At 40.3% G+C, this 19787-nt stretch overlaps 2 protein-coding genes across 3 annotated transcripts in view; one reads left to right on the forward strand and one right to left on the reverse strand.

Annotated features, from left to right (window-relative positions):
- The window catches only part of cad (carbamoyl-phosphate synthetase 2, aspartate transcarbamylase, and dihydroorotase), a 425149-nt gene that overhangs the window by 165048 nt on the left and 240314 nt on the right, over positions 1-19787 (forward strand). The window lies entirely within an intron of this gene.
- Positions 1-19787, reverse strand: part of LOC139930094 (uridine-cytidine kinase-like 1) — a 35785-nt gene that overhangs the window by 2306 nt on the left and 13692 nt on the right. Inside the window, exons 6-13 of the mRNA XM_071923177.2 lie at positions 14575-14764; positions 13622-13683; positions 10227-10243; positions 4500-4598; positions 4050-4143; positions 3682-3744; positions 1878-2000; positions 918-1025 (exon numbers count right to left, since the gene is read on the reverse strand). Coding sequence (XP_071779278.1) covers positions 918-1025; positions 1878-2000; positions 3682-3744; positions 4050-4143; positions 4500-4598; positions 10227-10243; positions 13622-13683; positions 14575-14764 — 756 coding nt within the window. The remainder of the gene's footprint in view (positions 1-917; positions 1026-1877; positions 2001-3681; positions 3745-4049; positions 4144-4499; positions 4599-10226; positions 10244-13621; positions 13684-14574; positions 14765-19787) is intronic.

Consider the following 19787-nt stretch of genomic DNA (forward strand, 5'->3'; position numbering starts at 1 on the left):
CTCTCTGTTCTCTTCCCACGCTATGTGTCTACTGTGCAACTACCCACTCAACCACTCATTTCCTTCCATAGAATTGGCAGAACTCTTAATTATTCATATTTTCATCAGCCCAGGATAAATGGGCATGGTGATGGCATAGCAATTATCCACAAAAGTATTTAGACATGCTCTCCTACTTCTTTTGGCAATTTCTCTACTTTTGAAATGCTCAGCTTTCTATTTGGTGGCAAGGTCCCCAATATCTGTGTTCTAGTTTACAGACCTCCAAAACTGTCTGATAACTTCACTGGGGAGTTCTCTGCTCACCTATGTCTTATTATGCGCAGGTATGACAGAGTTCTTATCCTCCGTGACTTTAACATCTGTGTCTGCTGCCCTTCTCCCATTCCCTAGCCTCTGATTTTAGGAATCTTATTGAATCATTTAGTCTGGTCCAATCTACTGAAGGGCACATACACACTGCAAAGGACGTACCCTCGATGTAGTTCTCTCCTCTAGCTTTACCCTAGAGGGTTGGGAAACAGTCGATGTCAGCAGTAAGACTGCTTAGTGTCAAGCTAATGTTGGTCATATTTCATGCTGTCTGAATGCAATAACAAAAAAATGTGCTTGGCAATATTTAATGTACCAACTAATGGTCATACATCCAAAGACTTTGCCTTTGTTCCGACCAGAACTGGAACGGATGCGTAGTGGGATTTACGTGCATGAATAGCAGCACCGCTGTTAACGCCAGAAGCGTATTTCCACACGCTCCAGAAGCCTTCCCCCGAGTAAAATGCAATACTGATCATATTACTGCCTCCCTGAAATCCATTGTTGGGATGGACAACTTTAATCCCGGTCTTTAACCTCTCTTTTTGTCAATTTGTGCCCCCTACCAGTAAAATTACAGATGTAGACCAGTTTAGACCTACCAGCAGTACTCTGACAGCCATGAGAGCAGCAGCTCCGGTGGACACAGTGCTGTCCATCAGAATGACGTAGTCTTCACTCATATCTTTGGGCAGACGAAGATAGTGAAGCTGGAGGAAGGAGACAAGTCAGTAACTGTAGAGAATAGATAGCAGGTGGAATGTTCTTATAGCCTTGTGGCTGGACGCTCTGCCAACAACTACAGACTAATACACTGAATTTGTCCAATATTTTGTGCCAGTATGAAAGATGCACCTTCATACTCTTACAGTATACAGTATATCATAACTCTGGGATGTTCAAAGCATTCCCAAAGTTATTTTGTTTATTTTCTACGTTTGGCCAGTTATTCACGGGAATGAGACAACTATACTACCAAACAAAATGGACCCAGAAATGCAAGGCATATCGCCAATGGCTGATTTTTTTTTTAACAGTGTTGAAGTGTTTATGGGTGGATTTTCCTTTAAATTTGAACATGTTCATGCCAAAAAAGTATTTTACCAAGTTGTAAGTGTTCCCCCCCAGAACTGTATTCTTGTAAGCGTGGAAAATCCTCTGAAACAGCATTTACACCATGGGACACAAAAACTCTCCAATGAAACCTAGGACAATAATAATAATAATAATAATAATAGCACTATTACTAATAATAATAAAACCTACCCATGCCATAATTGTGAAGTGAAATTCCATCAAAATGTCACATTATGATCAATTCAAGTTAAGGGCTTCCCACAGACAACCAGTATAGTTGTGATCTATTCTACAATATGTAATCAATAAAACTGCATCATATCCATCAGATTAGAGGTGGACCACACGACCAGATCCCATTTTTGATCAAAGGACAATATTGGCCCCGTATATCGTTCTAACCCTGGTGTGGCACACATAATAGTAGTCGGAAGAGAAAGAGGAAAGGCTCAGCACAGTTAAAAGACACGCAAGCACACACACACCTCTGGTTCTCCTGTGTCATGGTTGGTCTGGATGAGGATCTTTCCCAGGCGGATATCTTTACAGACAGCCATCAAAGCCTGCTCCATGGTCTCCCCAGCTCTCAGGATGGACACACCAGTGATCTACGCACACAGACACAGGAGAGAGATGACAGGAATTAGGAGCCTTGGGAATGTTACATGGGAGACGAGTCTGGTAAAAAAATGTTCCGTTGTGATGGCTTTCACCTTGAGTATTTATAGTAGGGTTAGACACTGAAAACTTTGATTTCACTGTTATACGTGGACCAAAGAAACCCAACCAACCCAATAAATAACCTACAAGGTAGAGCATTATAGCATTTCTTTTTTTTTTATGATTATTTTTTGGCATTTCTGCCTTATTGGACAGTCACAGTATAGAGAGACAAAGATCTTGGGCCAGATTCGAAAGCAAGACGTTGCATTTATGTGGTATGCAGAGTTTTATTCTTTGTATGGTGGAAAAGCCTTTTATAGCTGATTAAAAGCCAATAAATATGTAATCAAACAAACTGCATCACAGCAATCATATTGGAGATGGATGACACTGTCTGGCCGATATCCGATTTTTGAAAAAAGGCCAATATCAGAAAACCCATATATTGGTCTAACACTGATTGTAAGTCTCCCTCTCTTGGTCTCAGTTTATTCAACGGTAAATAGAAAAACTCTCACAGCATGTGCTGCCGTAAAACAGCTCCAGTACGCAGGAGGCTTAGTGCCTGGAGGAACTTTTCACATGGAGATGAAGTGGAACAGAAAACTATAAAATTACTCCCATCACAGCAGCATCTAATGAGATACAACAGGCTTGTAGCCTGTTTTAAAGGGTCTATGTGCAATTTCTGGTCCAATGCTGACTTCTATCATTCAGCAATGTCATTACAACAACAAATCAAGGCTTGGCCCCTCCCCTACCCTCCTCAAGTACATGCCTGCTACGAACTGTTTGGAGGAGTATAAATATGCTCAATTTACCAGAACACCCTACAGGTTAGTAATAAAGTCTCAAGTTATATTTTCCAATGTAGGTTTTTCGGCAATAAGCAAGGCAGAAACAAATTGCCAGATTTTTTAAAGGACCTTGGCCTGACGTTCTTTCTATTAGCTGCGCAGAGACGTTAGCCGTAACAAAGGCTAACATTGAACACAATAACAAAATGATGAATTAGAAATTCAATTTTTTTTAGCAAGGTTAGCTATTTACGACCAATTGACTGGGTTGATTTTTCACTTGAAAAGGAGAGCAACACTTTTAAGGCATCCAAAACTAAATTGAAGACACAGAGACTACATTTAACAGCACTGAAAGACTTTTTGAGACCTTGAATTTAGTTAAAAAAAAATGTATGTCAATATTCCGTCATTATAGATTGAAGGCTAACGAAATACTACCAAACAAGCTAACTAGATTTGTTGCTAGTTGCTTCTGAGAAACAAAGTCATAGTCAGAAAACTTGTCAACCTTCCAGAAAAAGAGTGGCACTATTTTTCCAATTGTAAGTCTGATCAAGAGTCATGTGCTGGAAGCGTCACATATGCATTGGTGTTATAAATTCATACCTTTGCAGCGACTTTTAGTGTGCGGACTTTACTGTTGTTGGGTTTGTTTTTCTGCCCAGCACCTAGTTTAGAAACTAAACAGAAAGTCTCCATTGGGGCTTGGTAACTGTGTGCTGAGATTCAAGACGAAATGTGGACTTGAGGCTTAGTGAGCATTCATTCAACTCAATGTTACCTTTGTGACAGCAGAGTGAACACTGGCAGACAAAAGCAGACTTACCCTTTTACCGCTGAGCCTCTTGCCCTCATAGGTACCACCCTGGGGCGTCTCCACCGATACTGGCTGGAAAGAGAGAGAGAGGCAACTATTAAAGACAGGACAGGAGACTTTGTCCACTTGCCACTGTGACTGCTACATCCCAAAATTCACCCACCACTTTCACTTTAGCAGCTGGTTAGAAGTCGAGACTAGAATAGGACTCTAAATGATGGTTGGATACCTGTAAACTAACACACCAGCCGCTTTCACTATTTTACCAGCAGTGAATAGATACAATATTTACGACACAACAAGGTTTGAACTCCAAGTGGAATGCAAGCAAGAGTTCAGTTAATAATTCTCACCCACACACAGACACACACACTCACCTTGAGCGGTAGGAAGGAGAGGGCATGCTCTATCAGTAGCCTCATTAATCTCTTGGAGTAGAAGATAAATTCATCACGGTTAGTCTCCTTGTTCCTGCACACACACACACACACACACACACACACGCACACCAGAGCAAGAGACGAAGAAGTTTAAGAGGAAGAACAAAATATTGTGTGCCTGTGTGTGTGATGACAGAGACTAGTTTACAACACGTGATCTCTCATCTTTATATACCATCATCCTGAATCAAGCTGGTTTTGGAAACCGATGGAATATCAGTCAGGGAGAGAAAGGCAGTTTTATTTGATGGGAGGGGCGTAGTTGCTCAAAAATCAGTGTTTTATTGGTTGGAATTTTTCTTTACGTATTTAGTGTAAAGATACACTGTTTACTGTGTAATGGGAGTTCAGTTCATGGAGACTTTAAACTTAAGCGTGTGTTCTGACCTGATGATGGTGTGCATGCCGCGGACCTGCGGTGTGCTTTCCATCACACTGAGGGTCTTGGGTAACGGCTGTCCCTGGTGTGCCGAGGCCAGGGCAGATCTGCAGTAAACACGTACACGCACACACACACACATACAGAGTGAGGGGTAACACTGGCATCTAGTGGAATAATGCAGTCACACACCATCACAGCAGACTAGGGCTGCCCCCTACTAAAGACAGTCTTAGTCAATTAGTAGTCCTGGGTTGTGTTGACTAACCAGCTCATTTTCTTAATCCACAAATTCAGTTGTTTTTTTTTCACATACTGTTTTAGGTGTAGTGTATATCAGACGCTGAGGCAAATTTGTACATAATTTAATGATGCCAGAGATGTGCTTAAAATTGTCCAGCAAATAACTCTATAACTCTATAAAAAAGTACATATTAGTACATATTACTTGTCAGGGTGGAAAAGCCTCTGAAACCCAAACTAATTAAATTATTTTAGGGTTAACAGCTCTTTAAGCCAGGGTGACCCACCACACCTATTCAATGGTAGGGAAACTCTGGGTTACATTTCTGCCTTTAAAAAATAATTAATTTACAAAAACATTACTGAACAATGAAATGAATACTGACTGGCTGATATCTATTATTTATTAAAAGGCAGATATCTACCCCATATATCGGTCTAACCCTCGCACATATACAATAATTTGAGTAATTAAGTGTTATCAATTGATATCCTAAGTAGAGATCTGATTAGTCAACTAACCAATTAGCTGGGGCTGCCCTGTTGTATACAGGGGCAAGGCTTGGGCCCTTCAGTCATGATCCTGTCCAGTGATTTTCCACCTTGAAGTCTACACCACTTCTTTCTTACTTGCAGATTCAGCAGTATTGTTCTGATGTAAACAGCTGTAAACTTATTCTTTACACCAGTGCAAAAATTTAAAATGCACAGGAGGTAGCCTGGGTGAATTGAATTTGGTGTCTGAATTTAATGATTTTGTATATCTGCATAATATATTGGCTATTTTCATGCCAAAAAGAATTCTAAAAATATTCAGTATTCCCCCCTGGATTTTTTTGTCAGGATGGAAAAGCCACTGAAACAGCATTAAGACCACTGAGCACAAAAGCAGTCTTCACTGGTTAGTCCATTCAACCTTGTAGCAGCAATACAGCATCAGGGCTGCACTAATCTCGCGTAGCCACTCCTCTGTGTCAAACTAAAAGAGGTCTGGAGGACTTCTCGTCCGAAAATGTTGGATAATGAGACCTTGCGGAGCAAGAGACAGCCATTCGATTGGCTCAGAGTTTGAAAACACACACCCCAGAAACGGCACCTCTGGTTTGTTTTTCTGTCCAATTTTCCTTTTTTAGTTTAGCTACGCTAACAATAAAAATGTTTGAAAACTTTCCCGTAAGACTTGCTTCTTTTTTGTCAGAAGTATGCTCTCAACATCAAATTGAGTCGATGAAGCTTTTATAGATTCTTAGCCTGAAGATTCTGCTCCAAAACAGGGATATAATGTTTACCAACAGGCTACAGTAAAAGTAGGACAACACACAGGTGAGCAGCAGCGCCAGGCTCCGCCCTAGTGCAATGTTGTTGGTTTGAAGCATGACGACAGCCCACAGTGTTTCCGCCCTTTTCTAACTAACTGTTCTGCTTGAATTTCTCAAGACCTTTGTTTTACATGGAGGTCTGGCAACACAAGCTTAGGTCTGCACTGATATCACAACCCTAATGATTAAAATTAACTACACTCACTGAGTTTTGTTCCAAACTGAAATAAGCATGGTTGGAAAAAGTGATACCTACTCTTACAAAATTGAAACAATTGAAATTTTGGAAATAGAGGCCTTGCTGCTGCGTCACAAATCTATCAATGTAGCTAAATATGTAACAACCTGGCTAGAAAAAGAGATACCTGAAAAAGACTGGGTGTACATCCATTCAGTAACATTATGAGTAAAAGTGAATTGTCTGATTAGGTCAATTTGATTCCAAATGTAAAATACTGTGACACAGTAAACCGTCTTGTCTTTAGCCCTATAGTCTCCCAACTCTGAGTCCAAAACACTCCAAGTTGTAGCTTGAGAAAAGTTAGCTCAGTTAATCTGAACAAACTGCTGACTAGCAGGCTAATTTAACAAAGCAACTAATGTCAATGTAAACATGTGACTACTAGCAACTACTAATGCTAGCTTCTACTAGATATGTCAGCTAGTGTGTAAATCAGATGTGTTAACAAGACAGTGATGGTTAGCTGACCAGATACTACGTTAGCTAGCTAACAAGCTGACATTATCATTAACAAAATCAATCAGATGCATCAGTGTTGAAATGATCACTTCAATTGCAAAGAAACTAACCATATCTATTCGATTTTTTTGAGACCGCCAAGTCATAAGTTTAGAAGTTCTAGAGCCAGAGGGGGTGGGTACATCACTTGAAAGTCTTAAATGATTAACTTCAGGTAATGATTTGCCCCCCCGCAAAAGGATATATTTTTGGAAATGAATTCTTAATATATACAGAATCGAAGCCCTGAGTTAATGTTGTAGGAGTCTGCAGAAGTTGCAGTTTTCATAACACTGGAATAATATCTGGCCATCTTGTATTGTTGTGGCCAGGTTGGGTAAAACCTTAGGAATCACACCAATCAGCACAGTGTGGACCATTGCCTTAAAAGAAAAAACAAAAAAAACAAACAGGAAATGGCATTACAAAAATCAGGGTGGCAAACAAACTGTCAAACAGTTGCTTACAAAGTTAAGAAACTTTGCCCACCAAAAGCGTCAATGACAGCAAACAAGCGTGTTAGCTTGACTACGAGGAAAGCATTAATTCAGTTCAGTAAAAAAAAAACTGCAAGATACGACACGGTATGTTAGCAAGTAAACATCCATATACATTTTAAAAGAAAAGGCAAAAGGCTTGGGAGTATCAAACTATAAAATCAGGCTTTTAAAACCACTAAAATGGAGGAAGAGTCGACCCTCACATATCCCAGCGGAGCTTCCTCTGAAGAAGGTGATACATATTCATTTGAAGAGAAAAAGTAATGAGAAAGGGGACAAGGAAGAGAATAAAAAGAAACAAAAGGCAGGACAAGATTCAAATGGCAAGAGGAGACAAGAAAACAAAAACAAGAGAAAGGAAGAGAAAGAATAGTATTAGAACATTGAAAGTGGATAGCCCTCCTAGATCACTGATCAACTGATCCAAGACCAGCGATGAGTTTGTCCAGCAACAAGCCATTTTCACACTGCTGAACCATACCTTATCAAATCTATTTCCACTTAAAGATGAAAGTGAATTTTCAGAGCTGGCTTTTGAAGAGAACTCCAGAAGCAGAAAGACATTTTTGAAGTGTGTTAATAGTCGATCTTTGGCCTGCTGCATCTAGAGATAGTGGACTAAAAGGGCAGATTTAAAAGGAACACTGTGTCTTCATATTACCAAAATAATGCATCTCTGATTGCCTTTAGGTCAAAGCCAGATGTGAAATGTCCCCTTTTCCCTCAGTGTAAATAGGCATGAACTATGCTGGCCTGGCTACCCATCCATGGATCCCAGGATTTGACCTTGGCCTGCAGTGTCGGTATGGTGTTTGTGTGGCTGTGTGAAAATGGCCTACGGAAGTTTTTGGGACCAAGGTCCACCCAATATCAAAGACAGTGAGGATATTTCTGGGGTGCACAGCTCTGAAAGAAGACTGGTCCAGCCTTGTTGAGGATAATGGAATGCAATTGGCAGATAAGCATGGAGCATCTCAGGGTGAGAATGGTGTTAAGACAGGATTCGACCGGTATGGGGGTTGTTGAAGGCCAATACAGACACTTTTGGATGGAAGCTGATGAAAAGCCAATATTTTGTGCCTGTATTTAATATATTTAAATTTGACCATGTTTATGCCTTTCAAAAATTCGGACTATCCAGTGTTTCCACCTGAATTTTATTCTTGGCAAAGTGGAAAAGCCTCTGAAACAGAATTTAGACCTTTGGACACAAAAACTCTCCATACTTGTGTGGAATCTGATAAAAATGTCTCATATCAATTCAGGTTAAGGGCTGCCCATAGACAACCAGTGTAGTATTGATCAATTCTACAATAAATATGTAATCAAACTGCATCATATTCATCATAGAGGTGGAAGACACTGACTGGACCAGATCCCATTTTTATTATTGGCCCAATACGTCAATCTGACCCTAATGGAAGATCGGCAAAATTAGAATTAAGACCACCTATTATGCTTAATTTGCATGCAATAGTAACTATTATGTCACTATTTATAATATTCAGTATGAATACTCTGGCACATTTCAACTAGTTCAAAAAGACATCATTGAAGTATATTTTGCTCCAGGTCTTACGGATAAGATATGGACTGATCCAGCTGATATTTCAGAGCTTAGCAGAGCCACAGAGACATCCTAACATGACAAAAGCTGCAGCAAAGACAAAAGGAAACACACTGCCGTGAAGCATCACCCTTTGCACATTAAAATGACTTGATGACCCAATGAAACACATATTAAAAAGGAAAAAATCCACCCTAAAAACACTTTAACACTGTTAAAAAACAGTTAAGGTATCGGTGATGTACCTTGCATTTCTGGGCCCATTTTGTCGTTTGGTGGTATATTTTTCTTATACCATTTCCATAACTGACCAAACATAGATGACATCACATTGAGGTATTTTCAATGCAGCTACTTTGAACGCAGAACATTTTCTGATGTCTAAAAAATCAGTCCCTCAAAATCAAAGAGCGAGGGCTTCTTTCTAGAGCAAAAAAATCACTTGCCAACTTATGATTATCTATGTTAAAATAAGTTTCATTAATAAACAAAATATCTCTAAAAGCTATGTTTTGTCAATGTGTTTCCGTGCTGTCCTTGGTGGTTAATACAATTTGCATTGTGTGACACAACCTCTCTTAATAAACAGCGTTCTTCTGGCGAGAACTTTGCCTTTCTGACATATCTAGTTTGTGATCCATTGTGCTTGTGCGTGTGCGTGGATGATCAGGGGGGTGTTTAATATGCAATACTTCATTTACATATCGATTTTCATTGGCTTTTACTCGGCCACCATGGACAACAACGCCACGGACACACTTTATGTAGGTAACTTTATGAATCACCTCAAATTATCACGCAGATTTTGCACTGCGCAACACTGTTGAATGATATATGGGCTGTAGTATTTATTTATTTTGAGTAAGGGGCGTGGCTACGATCATAAACACGGCCCAATGTTCACGAGCTACTTGGCTAGCTAGCTATATTTCCATGCCCATACGGCCATCTTTGATTGAATGCAACAGGTTGACGCCCCTTCTCTGGGGGTTGTCGAAAGGCATTCTGGGAAACGTATGACATCACTAACTGAAGTAGAAGTATACGAGGCAGGTTGAAGGAAAGAGGGTCCACCAAAAAAGGAAATTCTAACACTTAACCCTCACAAAATAACTCCTGAAATGCACTGAACATCACAGATTGGAGATATCCAACAGTTTAAGAGGATCCGAGAGTGGAATTTTCCTAGGAAATTCTCATATACATGTATATCCAATTTAATACATACACAAAAACAAAGACATTTGTTCTTCATTTTGTCTTCACAGCAACTACGCTTGAAAATAGAGAGAACAACTGACAGAGCTGGGTGGGAGGAAGAGGAGGGGCGAGAGGAGGGCATAACAGGAGGGGAGTAACAGGCATACCTCACTGTGATCTCACGCTGGAACGGTTAGACAGCATTCAGCCAGTCGGGGGAAGGGGGGTCGTGCACACGCGTGTACACACACACACACGAACGTGCGCGCACATACAGTAAGAAACATAAGGAAAAAAACAAAAACAACATGAGAGAAGCCATTCCTAAAAGAAAAGAAAAAAAACACAATTCCAGAAACAAAACACCCAAAAACAAAGCCAAACATTAAAAGCAAAATCTGCATGTTTAGATAAAAATGATTCCCCCCCACCCTCCATTTTGCCTCACATCAGAACAAACCGCCATTTCCCACTGATCCATTTCAACAAAATGCTTTTGCTTTAGGTTTCAATCATTTTAAAACCTGGATTCTCATTGTAATGCACGGTTTAGCCAGCCTCCGTCCGACGATCTGTGGCTGATTCAATAGCAAGGACCAGTGCACACTGCAGATATTCAATTTGAAATTTGCATACTGTCTAGGTAATAAAAAGGCACGCAATCAGGTATTCTGCTCTGTCTGTATCTGGCTATAGGTAGAAATCCCCTTTACTTTGCTGCTCTGGAATTATTTAGCACGTCAGATATGGTTAAAAATATCCATAAAACCCAGGTGATGTAATGAGCCTCCTAATCCCAAAAGATCCTCATCATTACTTAGTGTAACTGATCTAGATTAACTGGTTCTGAGATCTAACTGTCTCTCCTCACTGAAGACCATTTATTACACCATGTCTGCACGCACGCGCACACACACACTAATGGGAGTGAGTAAGTGAGAGGAGAATGAGGTGAATAAGGTCCATTTAGCATAAGCATGACAAAGTGTTATCCTAACTATGATGTGTCGGAGCCGTGTGTGTGTACTTCTGCCTGTCTAAGTTACATGTGTGTCTGTGTGTGTGTGTGTATGATAGATGCTCTAAGCGGTCTGCTAGCAGTGATAGATACGGTGAAGGTCTAACAGATCAGAGTTTGGTAGAGCTCATAAACTGTCTGGCTGACAGCGCAATGAACCGGAGAGATGGAGGACACGACTCCTGGCCTAGCCCGGGCATGGACGGACACACACACACACACGCCAGCACAGACCAGCCTGCCTTCAGTGCAGAGAGACAGTTGAGTTCAGCCAACTAGACCCAGTGAAAACACTGGTTGAGAGAACAGGAGGAAAACCTGACCAGCACTTGCCTTGTTCAACCAGCAGAGGGGGGCGGTGGTCAGGAACCCCGCAGGGTTCAACAAAAGGTAAAAACCCTGAGACTTGGCCTGATGCTGCATTCACCTCATATGGGAAAACAGTAGATGTACAAGTTTCCTGCTAGAAAATACTGTTCACCTCAGCTTTCAGCAGGTAAATGCAACTAGAAAATATAGTTCACCTCAGCTTTCATGGAGTAAAAAAATCTCAGATTAAATCACAATTTTGATTTGTCCGATTCAGAATCAATATTTGAAATCCTAGTATTGATACTTGAATGTACGTTATTTTACAGAAGTGCGATTAATTTTCAGATTTTATCTTAGACTCTGCTCCTTTGTCATTGTCATTCAACTTTGAAACAGAGAAAACACTTTTGACTAACTTGCACTTTTTTCAAAAGCTTGTGTTTATATTTAATTAGTTCAACGCACAAATGCTCTTAAAAACCTGGGAAGAGGTGTTCCACTGTGCACTATATGTTGATATACTACTGGCATCTTGACGCTTGACACTCCCAAGTTGGCGCTTTTAACCACCAAGGTGTTCTGACAATTATTCCCAGATGACATGAATGCAGCATGAGTTGCAGCTTTATTGTTGTTGTGTATTTTTGTTCCCAAAGTGAAATGGAAGTGAGTCTGACTCCATCATCGTCATCCAGCAGTGCTGGCCATAGGCCCATAATGGAAGGGTAAAGGTAAAGGGGAGAAGGCTGAAAAGTTCCATGTCCAGACCGGAGGCAAATTTATAATGTGAAATGGATTCAGTAGCTTTGAAAGGAGTGATTGGTCTTTTCTGATGAGAGAACTAATTACATTGACCTTAATGTATGGGTGCACCGATACCACTTTTTTCAGATCCAGTACAAGTATGAGTATTTTATTTTGAGTACTCGGCGATACGGAGTACCAATACAAGTACTTTACATTAGATATACCAACCGTGCAATCTCTTCAACAAGACAATATTTAAGAACCTGATCACTGCACAAGCCACCTTTTTAAAAATATTTTGGATTTATTTTTCACTAAATGGAACAGCATCTGTGGTTCTCATCAAATAGAAAACATTTATTCTCATTTTTCCATCTTCATTAAGGGTAGAATGCTCCCAAATGGCTGAAAATGTGGTATTTTAGAACAGTTGAAACAGCCTGTGCAGGAGCACACAACCTACGGTACTGAATCTCTTGGTATCGGATGACTTCATCGATGCAGATTACTCGCATGGTATCAGCGCCCCTACCGTAAGGTGCAAGCCCCACCCAAGTCGCAGTCCAGACAGACTGGCGTAAACTTGTAAAAGCAGCCGAAACAGCCTTATCAAGATGGAGGCCTCCAAGCTTGATGTTTTTACATGTCCCAACGTACAAACATCCTCTATTGCCCATTGGACAAGGCTGCCTTTCATTGTGGGACGAACAATGCCACGTTCACGTCATATCGGATTTTCCCGCAAATATGAGCTTTCAATTAGGAAAAACAGGACGTGGTAATCTATATCTCCCACTTGGTGTCAAGAATTGAACAAGTGTGTCAACAAAAAACATGGCAGTGAATCCACCAACGTTGTCAGTCCAAGGTAATTTTCTTCTGATATGACGTGAGCACAGCATAAGATCAATCTCTAGTACTAATTAATGTCTAGAGCAGAGGGTCACCATCTTTATATATCTGTCCCACTGGAAGGCTTTCTGATCTATGTTAGAGGTGTGGTCATATTACATTGTGTTATGTCAGGCTTGCATGCGCAGGTCCGACAAAGTGAGCCTCAGGACCCGTTTGCCCTCAAATCAACTTAGCATTTTGGCCATGTTCACACTATTTCACTCTTCTGTGCTTTTTGGGCGCAAGGCGGTGTGAAACTTGCTGCTCTGGAAAAACAGTTGTGCCTGGTGTCTTTTAAGGCAGGGTGGCACACTTTCTCAAGTTGAGGAAAATTCAGCTTTTTAGAGGAGCACACATGACATGGACTGTATTTTCTGTGAGCCCATCATTCAAAGCTAAGAGGAGGCAGGTTTCATGGTCTGATCAGTATGAAGCACAAGGGCTAAAACTAAAAGGGTAATAGTGTGAACATGGACCAAGAATTGTGAATGGAAACAGACAAACTGAGTGTTGAGCTGATTTTGTGCAAACTTGTTCAAGACCAAACTCAACAACAGAAACACAAGGCAAGGAACTGTAAGCAATCCTTACCTTCTCCAGCTGACTGTGGACATGTTGGACGATCAGATCCAACGCTACAAAGTTCTCTCCGCCTGTAAATGAGACATGGTCAAGACACAGAGAACATCCCAAGGAACATACTAGGGTTCAACCAATATGGGCTTTTGACAGACTTGGCTACAAACCCTCAGCATCCAACCTCCAAAGGACATAGTCTAGACTTCCAATCCCGCTGCTCCACCTCTGCTACCAACTCAGTATACCTAAACATTTTTCTTTCATATGCCTCAGCTACTGCATCCTATCATTGGAACTGTAAGATCGTGTCTCTGACCACAACACCAAATCTGGAACTTCAGTACTCACCATTTCCTGTGGGATTACCAACTTTTTCCTTAAATTTACTGCCATTTGCCAATTTCTGCCCACCCTTAGCTGGCCTACAATCCCTACAAATGGCCTACAATTGGTTTTGTCCCTCACGAACAAAAACAGTTGTACCATCTTCCTTCCTATCAGCTGATGAATTCATTTCTACTTGTTTGCGCTCCACTGCTGCTGCTAGATACTTCAAAACCTGCTTATGTCGCCAGGTGTATCGCCCTTGTGGCAAACAAACTTTGTTTGCATCCTGACAAAATATGTCTAAGAGTAGCTATGCCTGAACATAAGGGACGGGAAGGGTCCTTACCTTCCCATTTACTGAGATTTTGGGGTGATGCTAGGGCAATGCAAAACAGCAAGAACTGTGATTGGCCCGCTTCATATTTCCTCCTACCTGTATCCGGTTAAGCTCAAGGTTCCATTTTCACCCCACTGATACAGTAGGCGCAACATTCCTAACTGCTGGGTATTTCGACTCTGTCAGTGGCATTTCCAGTCTTACTTTAGCACAATTAAACTCCTCTGTCAGGCTAGATATAGGCAGTTCTAAGATCCCTTTCCCAAGAAAACCTTTGGCTAAAGAACCAAAGTCCACTGACCTCTGGGCACCACGATGTCGGCCACCTGAACTGTCGGCTCGATGTACTGCTCAAACGCCGGCTTTACAAACTTATTGTACTGTTTGATGACGCCGCTGATGTCCCGCCCCCGCTCTGAAATGTCCCTCTTCAGCCTCCGTACCAGCCGGATGTCCGAGTCTGTGTCCACAAACACCTTCATGTCCAACAACTGGAAGATGGGAAGGGAGAGAAGAGAGAGACATTGGTGGTGTGGGGGACATTACCAAGTCCTTTAAGTTCATCAAGTTCATTTCATGTATAAAGCAGATGTTATTAGTGTATGTACTAGGGTTCAAGTGACTTGGGTTTCCGATACTGATACCGCTATTTTTGGATTAAAGGTGCTGGTCCGAGGTGTACAACATTGACTGGACAATATCTGTTTTGTAACAGCCTGCAGAACTTGCTAAAATTGAATAGCTTGATTCCATTTGATCGTTTTAAACGTCTTCTGTATGATACTATGCAATCTGAATGTACATGTGTCCTATGAGCTGATGTCTGTCGTCTTATTTGTCAGTTGTAACTTGTGTCTTATGTGTGCATTAAGTTGTTTTAAGCTGTGTGTAGTTGTATGTTATATGTTCTTGTAATCAGGGTGTCATTGAAAAAGAGAGCTTGCTCTGAACTGGCCCTCCCTGAATAAATAAAGGTGAAATGAAAATAAAAGGCCAATATTGACCCCATATATTGGTTTAACCTTAGTATGCATTATTCATGTATCTATGTATGTATGTATGTATGTATGTATGTATGTATGTATGTATGTATGTATGTATGTATGTGCATGTACTGGTTGTAATAAATGTATTAGAATGGGAGAGGGATGAAGACGAGAGACTCAAATGAAAGGCAGACAGAAAGAAAGATGGAAAGAAACAAACAAGAAACAAAGTGTGAAGGCTGCATGCTCTAGTACTCTCAAATAAGCCAATATAGCCATTAATGTTGTGTTCCTGCACACGTCAGCCATCAATCCATCCAGTCAGCCCCACTAAACTAAAGCTCTATTCAGCAAAACCAGGAACAATCAATGACTCAGCATCGCAACACTGCTGGAGCAACAAAACGGCAACAGCCTCGCTCGCAGAAAGAACTATCGATGACTTTTAAACGAAAAGAGGTTGTGTGAGTGATTTCGATGAGAATGATAGAGAGTGTGCAGGTATAACTCAGTTGCCCAACAAGCCGGTGGATTCCCTCCGCTGTAAATCTGACAACCTGACCAACCAGGAGAGGCCATATTGCCGGGTCAGCAGAATTGTCAGCCTATGGGAGGAGGTGAATGAGGAGCGGTGTGTTCTGATAGGTCAGAGAGCAAGGCCTTGGCTGTAGATCACACTCTAACCTGCTGCCACAGGGATCCACTCACTTCTTTTTGTCACCCACAATGAAATAGTAAACTCTGAAACTTTGGCCTTTTTCACAGTTGTATCTTTAGTTGTTTTTAGCAACTATTTTCCATCTAATGTATCCTCTTTTCACACACAAATTTAAAGGGGCATTAAGTAATTTGCATACATAAACAATAAGGTCACTTATCTCAGTGTTTTCTCTGTAATTTGATGCAGCTGTGGTGCTGGGGGCGATAACTAGTTTTGTCTAGTCTAGTTTGGGTCTAGTTTCATGTTGAGGTTGTTGTGCAAAAAATGTTTTTTAATCATAATAAAATCATTACTTCTAGAACATTTGGACTATGCTTATATTAGTTTTAGATGATAGTTAGACTAAATTACAATTTTAAGTTCAAAATTTCTCTGCTAAATGAATACAGAGGAAACACTGAAGACAGCAAATCAAGTTATTTTTCTCCCAAGGTGTGCTTGTGTTTTTTTGTTTGCGTACCGAAGTATGTGCACATACTTGTAAATATGCACATATTTGTATGTGTACATAGTTACTAAACATTTTCTTTTTCACTTTTTTTGTTTTGCATATTTTGTCTTTTTTAAATTTTGTTGTTTTCTTTTTTGCGTATACTGATACATGTCTTATGATATTCATTACTCATCTGATCTGAACATTCATCCATGCATGGTCATTCGATTATTCCGGTCTTCCATTCTCTATGGTGAGTCTGCAGCTGTTGCGGCCCATGTGATGTCTCTGTCTCTGTACTCTATATAGTTGAGAGTTGTTTGAATGGAGATTTTTCACTTGATCACTTTATAGGTTAGCTTTTTTCTTTTTTTTCATCTTTGCATTGTTCAAAACACCCTGAACCCAGTGCACTATTTTCTACATCTGCAGATATTTCTGTTTTCTGTTTCTGCAGATATTTTCTGTTTCTGTTTATTATTAGACTTCCATAGTTTCCCATCAGTGCAATCAGTCAGGTTCCAACAGATATCATGTGCATACTGTGTAAAAAAACACCTATTTCTTAAAATTCTGTCTCTTTCTGTATTTTTTATATACTACTTATACTATATTATACTGTATACTACTTCAAAAATAGACCTATTCCCTAAATGTCTACTTTATTTTGTTTATATACTACTTTTTATAATTTTGAGCTGTGAAGTTTGATGTGACCAACAAAGAAAGAGAAACAGTGCAATTCTTTGTAAGTGCAAACTTACTTGGCCAATATAACTGATTCGGATTCAGAGGTAGAATAAAAATGGAAACATTGCATTAAAACATAAAATATACAGTACTTTCCATTAAAGGATTTTCCCTCCATTTGTGAGTTTGAACTCCCCTTGCATGTAGTCTCCATGCAAGACTGCAACACTTGGCTGACAATAGGCTGCATAGTGTGTATGTGTTTGTGTGTGTGGAACTTGGTGGTGTGACACCAAAGGAAACCAAGACCAAAAAAATTTATGTGTGAGCCGCATCATGGTTTGCTACACCAAACCTCCAGATCAGCATATCCAATACACAGCTGTAATTGACTTAAATTACATGGATGTACACGTAATACAAACGATTAATCACTATGGACAATGGCTGTTATTAACTGAATCAGAGGGTAATCAACTCCACAGTCAGGTCTCTGGGGAGGCTGAGTGCCTTATCGCCACACTCCAGCTCACACACACACACCCCCACCCCCCGCTACAAAAGGCTGAAAGGATAAATCAGCAGCGGCAGGACCGCTTTGCCAATGCGAACACAAACGCTCTCCTTTTCATTCGTATGGATTTCCTCTGGCGAGTACACAGAAAGGCAACAAGCACACACACACGTGCACACATACATCAAAACCAAACACAAATGCAGACATTCACACACAAAAACAGATCAAATAGTGAAGAAAAGGAGCCTCCAACAGCATCATTAATAAGAACCCAGAACCGATTTCCTCCACACAAATGCTGTGTCCTTTACATACACACAGACACACATAAACACACATAGGTACAACTGATATGGGTTTTGAAGGGTGATACTGATATTTTTGGATTGAAGCTGCTATTCTTTGTATACATTCACATGAAGTAATACCTTTATGGCATAAGTCATATCTTTAGATTTAACCAGAATCCAAATATTCAGTGTTTTCCAACAAAATTGTATTCTTCTCAGGGTAGAAAAGCCTCTGAAACAGCATTTAGTCCATGGGACACTAAAGCTCTCCTATGGAAACCCAGGATAATGAAATTAGTAGGTCTAAGTGGGTTAGCAGTTCTTTAAGACAGGGTGTCCCATGATCTCACCTGCTTGGGGAAAGTGTGGGATACATTACTGCCTTTAGATGAAGAATCAATTTACAAAAACATTACTGAACAATTAAATAAAAAATAAAACATTGTGCAAAGAAAACAAAATGTCATGCCAGGTTTTCCAGACTGTTCTTCTATAGCTGTGGTCAGACAGAGAGGAACCTCCATTATATTAGAGGACGACACTGACTGGACAATATCTGATATTTAATAAAAGGCCAATATTGGCCCCATGTATTGGTCCAACCCTAGTATATATAATATGACATATGATCAAAATGTTGGATCAGAATCAATTCGGGTTAAGGTCTTCCCATAGACAACCAGTGTAGTATTGATCAGTTCTACTATAAATACGTAATCAATTAAAATGCATTATTTCCATTATATCAGATGTGGACGACACTGACTGGACCAGATCTGATTTTAACAACCGGTTGTCAAACTGACATATGGGTCTAACTCTACCATACACATGTACACACATACACACACAGTGAGAGAAAGAACCCAAAGAAGCAGCTTGCTGATCTAATTTCCCTACTCAGAATCGGAGCATCAGTGCTCCATTAATCAGGCTGCTGGTCGTCTCCGAGCTGGCAGAGCGATTAATCAGACTCGGCACAGAAAAAGAGAGAACGAGCGGACCTGGTAGAATCCGATCCCAAAATTTTCTTATGCTGCATTCACATCATATGGGAAAAACGGTGTTCGTATTTGAAGATGTCATGGTTTAAGTTTTCTGTAGACTCTTGATTACTTACGGTACAGCTGTGACATTTTTGTTAATGTTAAAATAATTTATAAGAAACATTTTCAGTAATATATTCTCTCGTGCTCCACTGCCAACTTAAGAGCTACAGGCCATTTTGGGCACCAGGTTGGCTGGCTGTACTTGAGGCTCCGCCCCCTCCCAATGCCCCAAAGGTAAGCCGATTGGTTGACTTGGTAATTGCTTGAAGTCAACTTTCCACATCATAAAGCGACTGTGTTCTGACTGGCCCGTTTCAGAAAAGCCATTCTGTCTAAATACAAGTTAGGCAAAACAACAAGGAGTTCACAGTAACGTGTAAAGTCCAAGTGTAAAGCCATCCATTTCTAAAGCTACCCCCCCTTTATACTTTGTTGTCATCACAAAATGACTTGATGAAATTTGTTCCATTTTGTTGGTTTTATTTAAAATCAATGAATATCATTCTCAACACTTGCCATCTGAAAGCTGAGGTGAACAGCATTTTCTAGTAGTATTTACCATCTGAAAGCTGAATGAACAGTATTTTCTAGTAGTATTTACCATCTGAAAGCTGAAGTGAACAGTATTTTCTAGTAGTATTTACATCTGAAAGCCTAGGTGAACAGTATTTTCTAGTAGTATTTACCATCTGAAAGCTGAAGTGAACAGTATTTTCTAGTAGTATTTACCATCTGAAAGCTGAAGCGAACAGTATTTTCTAGTAGTATTTACCATCTGAAAGCTGAGTGAATAGTATTTTCTAGTAGTATTTACCATCTGAAAGCCGA

The sequence above is a fragment of the Centroberyx gerrardi genome, chromosome 18, assembly GCF_048128805.1.
Source record: "Centroberyx gerrardi isolate f3 chromosome 18, fCenGer3.hap1.cur.20231027, whole genome shotgun sequence".
Taxonomy (NCBI): Eukaryota; Metazoa; Chordata; class Actinopteri; order Beryciformes; family Berycidae; genus Centroberyx; species Centroberyx gerrardi.